The sequence below is a fragment of the Diaphorina citri genome, unplaced genomic scaffold (assembly GCF_000475195.1).
Source record: "Diaphorina citri unplaced genomic scaffold, Diaci psyllid genome assembly version 1.1 scaffold1843, whole genome shotgun sequence".
In the NCBI taxonomy this organism is placed as follows: Eukaryota; Metazoa; Arthropoda; class Insecta; order Hemiptera; family Psyllidae; genus Diaphorina; species Diaphorina citri.
Genome location: NW_007379269.1, coordinates 12597 through 18893, shown reverse-complemented (window position 1 = coordinate 18893; position 6297 = coordinate 12597). Strand labels below are relative to the sequence as shown.

General features: G+C 39.2%; 1 protein-coding gene across 1 annotated transcript; it reads left to right on the top strand.

The window, feature by feature from the left end:
• The first annotated feature begins 533 nt into the window (after positions 1-533).
• Positions 534-4065, top strand: LOC113470813. Its single transcript, XM_026829533.1, has 4 exons — positions 534-606; positions 934-1161; positions 1995-2005; positions 3862-4065. The coding sequence occupies exons 1-4, from the start codon at positions 534-536 to the stop codon at positions 4063-4065; spliced, it is 516 nt and encodes a 171-aa protein (XP_026685334.1).
• Positions 4066-6297: the final 2232 nt, after the last annotated feature.

Here is a 6297-nt window from a genome sequence, read left to right as displayed (position 1 = left end):
TCCGAGAACAAACCTTACCCGTTCAGGATAAAATCCGCTTCGGGCGGGAATCGAACCCGCGACCTAGCGCTCACACGGCAGATGCGCTACCAACCAAGCGCGCAGGTTGTCAGACCCCAATCTGTTGCGGAGAGCGAGCCAAAGTAATACTTAAGAAGACCTATAAGTTTTATAGCTACCATATAGAAGCTTCTGTAAAGATACTCACATACTTCTTAACATACTTGGGTACTGTAATAAACATGAGTACTTGACTATTGACTACTTGGAGTACTTGGTTGAATAGACTAATGATAATGATCCATCCTACATCACGGTAGCTAATACAGGGTGACCAATAAGTTGGGAACAACCCACATTTTATTTCTTTCTTCGTAGTGGTTTGACAGGGAGGACTGTAACAGCAGGTCTTATCATCCCGAAATCGAAAAGAGAACGAGCACAGACAAGGAGAAAGCCAGCCGTTCCGAGAACGAACCTTATCTGTTTAGAATAAAGTCCGCCCGATGTTCAATAATTTTTTTATACTCATAATGCCGCCACTGGTTGCTACACAAAGTAGCTATTCAGCTGTGCTCACGAGGCTGAGTGCACCCCGACCTCAAAGCACAGAACCAAAAAAAACACAGACCTCGCCGGGAATCGAACGCAACCTCCGGTGTGGCCTCCATGTCACCCTCTTTTCTGTAACCGCATTAACCACGGCTTTCACTGCCCAAGCTAACTGGAACCTTATCCCAGCCTGCCTATCTCTCATCCCGCCACCTACCTTCACTGATTATTCACCTGTCAGCGGTCATGGTCAGTCCCAAATTACCCGACCTTCACCAAGCCTGCCCACCATCGACCTTACTGGAACCTTTCCCCCAAGCCTGCCCATCTGCCACCGCCACCTTCACTGATTCCCTCCCTTCCCCGCCTCTCTGCTTCCAGGTGACATTCACCGTCAGAATCAGATCACCCAGCAGATCCTCACCCAATACCTCCAGCGCCGCCTCTTCCCCCACAATCACGCGCCGCCCAACACGAACATTACCGACAAAATCCCGAACGTAACCGATCGCGAGCTAGACGAGGAGCTGGAGTCGCGCAGCTCGGAAAACCTCGGCAGTTTCTATAATCGGGGCACCCGAAGCGAATCCCCGAACCCGGCCGAGAATGGTATGTTAAGGCGGTCTCTTCGTGATCCCTTGTGTGCCGCGTCCATTTTAGATTAGGACTATTGCACTACCGATAATGGTAAAGTGTGTAGTTGAATTTTCCTTTCGGAAACGGGATTTTCCCTCTCCTGAAGCTCATTTCCCCTCTTTTAAAGGAAAATACGGGAATAAGTTCGACCATTAGGTGGCGTGGTAGCACCAGCAGCTGTAGGTACTAAACGGTTCGATAATTCGATTTCTAATCTGGCGCATTCCCAACCATCAAAGATTAAGATTTTAGTTTCTAAAAGGGAACCAGTTCTGATTCTGAATCTGAAAGTTTCCCCGAAAGGAAAATACACCAGTTTTAATTTCGAGCATTCGTTGACTTGGGAAAGGCGTTTGACTCTCTTCCTGAAATTCTGTCCTTTGTCACTTCCCTCAAGTTAGATGTTTCAGAGACTTCATCTTCCATTTTTAGCTAAATTTCCTTAATTTTAATAAAAATTCCCTAGATACTTTTGAGAATCCATTTTCCGACTTCATCATTCAGTACTAAGTAGAAGTAGATAATTATGTATTTCTTTGTATTACAATACTTTGTTTGAAATGGTTGACAAATTTCTAATACTTTCCCTGATCTTCAATTTGACTGGCTAATCCCTTGTCCAAAGCTATTTTTTGGGCATGTAAATTATCTTCTTCGTTCACTTTTCTAACTTCTGAATTTTTCTTCCATCTGAACTTCTGAACTCATCTATCAACTACAATTCTTCGTATCCTAAAAAAAAAAAGTTAGAGGCGGTTTCAAAATTATAAACTTGATCTCAAACATCGCATCTCAATATTACACAGCTCCTTACAAGGTGAAAATAACAAAACAACAACATTAAATCATTGTTAAAACACATATCACATATTACGTACACATTACATACCTAAAGAAGTACTTGTATAAGAATAAGTATGAACTTATCAGATACCATCTTCAATTCTTCACACGAATGAAAGTTACGAAACATTTTCACAACTTGGGCCATTTCATATACCATTTTCGTATCATCTATTGAGGGCCATTTCATATACCTACCATTTTCGTATCTCTTTTGATTACAGAGAGAAGGCCAGACTCATAAATATTCGTAGTAACAACACTATATTCCTATATTGAATATGAAGTAGTTATAAATAGATCCAATAAAGAATTCAATGAAAGATTATCTAGATCAGAGATTCAGAGTCAAGTTAGAACCAAGTTTGAACTAGAGATGAGTAAAGAGTGAGTGAGTTACAAAAAGAACTACTCTTTTCACTGAATTATTCAGTCAATGAGTCAGAAGGCCATTTGCATCGGGGAAAAAAACTATCTAAAGGTGTTTGAGGAAGTTGTTTCGCATGAGGACATATGAAGAGTTTGAGTGTAGATTCGTAGAAGCTTAACCCATCCTTCAGGGCTTCAGGGCTGTCTAGCCCCTACACCTAAGCCTCAGATTGGGCTTTTTGTGTGTGGGGTTAAGACTACTACATATACCTAATTATCATCTTCTTCTTTTTCTCCAACTTTTCGCACTCAACCTTTGCTATTCCTTTAGCAAGGGAATAAGGGAAATTCAGGCTGGTCTACGCCACGTTTAACGTCCCCCAACCAGACAACATAGTTCCCATCTCCAATTCTCTATAAATAAAAGGACAATATGGACATATTTTCTATAAAATCTACTAAGTATACAATTTATAACAAAAAAGTCTCTCTTGGTAAAAAAAAACACACTTCTGGCTGGAAGATGGTACTTACCACAACAGTTCTGGCGTCTTCAAGGTAAGTAACATCTTCAGATTGAGATCAAGGGGTAACTAGCATTCCAAGAGATAGTCAAATAATAAATCAAAAGAAAAGATCAAAGAGATGCGTATGTACTTTTATTATGAATAATTCATGATATTATTATGAGGTATCTAAATAGTTACATAGGTAATTAATTATGTACCTATCAAGCGTGCCGGGAGGCGCGCGAACGTCAAGAGTTCGAAGCGCCGCCCGGCATATATTATTACAGATTTCAAAAAGAATAATTATGTAGGTAGGTATTTACCTTAAAGTCTCAGAAACCATAAAAGTCCCAGAAAGAAAAATGGATCTCTTCCAAAATATACAGTCGAAACTGTCTAATTGGGACCCGTCTGAAGGGGAAACCTGGATAAGCGGAAAAAAATTGTCGGTCCCTTGGATTGAGGATTCCCAATCAGACAGATTCGACTGTAGTTCAGCATGACTTTGTATGAACGCCTGCGATATCTATTGGAGTATGCAAAATGCAATGAATAAAACACATTTTCTTTCACTCAAGACTCAAGGGACCTTTTGCTTTTCTATGGTTGCCTGAAAACTACTGAGCTATGCAATGTGCTACACACAATAGATACTAGAGTAGCTTTTCCCAAGTTGGGGTACGCGGCCTCCGAAGGGGCCGAGGTGCCTTCACAATTGAAAAAAAAGAGGCCAAAAAAAAAGTTTGGGCACCGCTGGACTAGATTACTCATTACTCAAAAAGGAAAGAAAAGGCCATACTTTGAGATCCGTCTCTAGGTTTCAATACCTATTAGAATTGGAGGAATGATTGTAAAGGTACAAATTACCTAAGTAAATAGGTACCTACCTACCTACTTAGATTTTTTCTATAATCAATGAATAACCTAGCATTGATTTTTGTTTCCTTTACAGGCTAACTGGTACAAAGCGTCTCAGTACTGTAGATACCATGGTATGCACCTGGCCAGCATTGCAAGTCAAGATGAAAACGACAAGCTGGAGAAACATATACGAGACTTTGGTAAGTTGATCAAATTACCCTTGCTATTTGTGGAACCTATGCCAGAGCCGAAAAAATTTCGACCCCAGGACCTCCGGCGTGCTAGTCTAGTGTGATAGGGTAAGTGTACCATTTATTCGCCCACCTAAAAAACGTACCATTTATTGGTCCACCTGTACCATACGCCATAGAAGTCTGAACTGGACAAACTTTTTCAAGATCCAATTTCATCAAAAGAAAGGGCTTAAAGACTGCTATTGAACCAGTGCTATTCAAAAAAGACGTGACAACAACCAGGATAATAACGAGACAAATAAATCAAATATTAAACTTGTTCTTCTTCCTTGCCTTTTCCCGTGTACAGACGGGGTCGGTGTTTTTCGTCAGCCTCTCAATCAGCCCTAGGTGATTGCTTTGTGCTAACATTTTCTTTAGCAAGGGAAAATTAGGCTGGTATAGGTACTCCCTGTTTAAAGTCCCCCAGCGTCTGACTAATGTAAAAGAATAAAATAAAATACTAAACTAAAAAATAAATAATTCAACATCTGTAGCAAGGAAATGGGAGGGGAGGACTGTCAGTAAATTGCATGTTGAGTATTGTTGAGACAGAAATACATGAGAAAATGGGATTGCTTATTGTGACCTTTTATTTACAAAATACGAGTAGGTACGTATACAATTGTACCTATCAGACCTATCTATGTATGGAAATGAAATTGAAAATGGGTACCAAATTACGTAGATAATTTAGATATGGAAATGAAATTGAAAATAGGTACCAAATTACGTACCTAGATACCTACTTTTCAACCTAGATAAAGGTCTGCCTGTACTATAAGTATAGGTACAGACTTACAAACACCTACATTATATAGGTAGATACCTACATACTACGGGAGTACTCAAACACATTTTGCATTTTCTAAATGTACCTCTCTGATTTGCATTTAGCTCCCATTTCAATTACCAAATGCATAATCAAAATACCTCTATTTAATTAACCTTTTAAAAGGTATTTACTGACCAAAGTCTAATACCTTACCATGTTTTGAGAATATCTTTCACAGTGAAAGTATAGATATTGGTATGTAATTACCAGCAAAAACTTACAAAGTCGAATAGGTTATATAGGTAGGTATGTAGATATAGGTAATTATGTATCTGCTTATTTAAACTGTGTTACTTGGGTACTTATAGGCAAAACATTGAATAAACTTAGTGTTAATGTTAGCTCATTAAAGAAGGGCTAGGTTTTGCATAGATGAATATTGATCTAGCCATTGACACCAACTGTAAAATTTACATTTAATGCAAGACATACTCATAGGTACCTTGTACTTTGAATAATAGAATACCTTGATAATGTTCTGTGATTTGATTGAGAATGGGCGATTAAAGATGTACAGCCAGCCTAGTTAGCTTAGTTGGTAGTGCGTCTGCCTTGTAAGGGCTAGGCCGCGGGTTCGATTCCCGCCCGGGGCGGATTTTATCCTGATGGGATAATGTTCGTTTTCGGAACTGCTGGCTTTCTCCTATCCTGTCTTCCTTCTCTCTTCGATTTCGGGACGATAAGACCATAGCAGTTACAGTGTATGATGTACAAGCTGGGTCCGTCCCTCCGGGAATTTTTTTAGCCCGTAGTTTATTCGATCGTGGTTAAAGAAATACCTATGTACCTACCTAATTTGTTTAATATTCAGTTTATTATCCTTCTTGATTTGATTTTTTGATTTTACTTTCATGTAATGATTTAAAATCAAGACTAGAGCCCGCTCTCCCTTTATTTCCAATATAATGTTTAAGTCACCCATCCATTTATTGGCCTTGACAAGCGGGGCCCGTCCCTCCGGGAATTTTTCGATCTTGGTTAAGGAAAATCAATATTTATGTACCTACCTATTTTATATAATATTCAGTTTATTATTATTCTTGATTTGATTTTTTGGTTTTACTTATATGTAATGATTTAAAATCAAGACTAGAGCCCGTTCTCCCTTTATTCCCAATATAATGTTCAAGTCACCCATCCATTTATTGGCCTTGCTCGGCGTAGCCTAACATAGGTGACGCTAAAACCGGTCTTAAAATAACGACTGAAGTGTTATCTAAAACTTTCTCGCTTTAAGTTCATAGGTCGTCGCGACAAATTTCAAGATCAGACCTCATTTGTGTGAGAAAATGTGAAAAAAATCCCCCAAAAAACAGTTTTTTTTTTGGATTTTTGGCTTTATGGTTTTCTGGACAAAATTTGCACCACCATTTTCGTGTTCCTGGTAAAAAGACCTTTAATTTGATATATAGGTCGACCAGGTTTGGATAAGTCCTTCTATGGGAACAGACAGACAGAC

Coding starts and splice junctions, on each gene's coding strand:
- LOC113470813 (XM_026829533.1), top strand. CDS start 534: ATGCCGCCACTGGTTGCTACACAAAGTAGCTATTCAGCTGTGCTCACG. Junction 607..933: donor GAGTGCACCCCGACCTCAAA/GCACAGAACCAA, acceptor CTCTGCTTCCAG/GTGACATTCACCGTCAGAAT.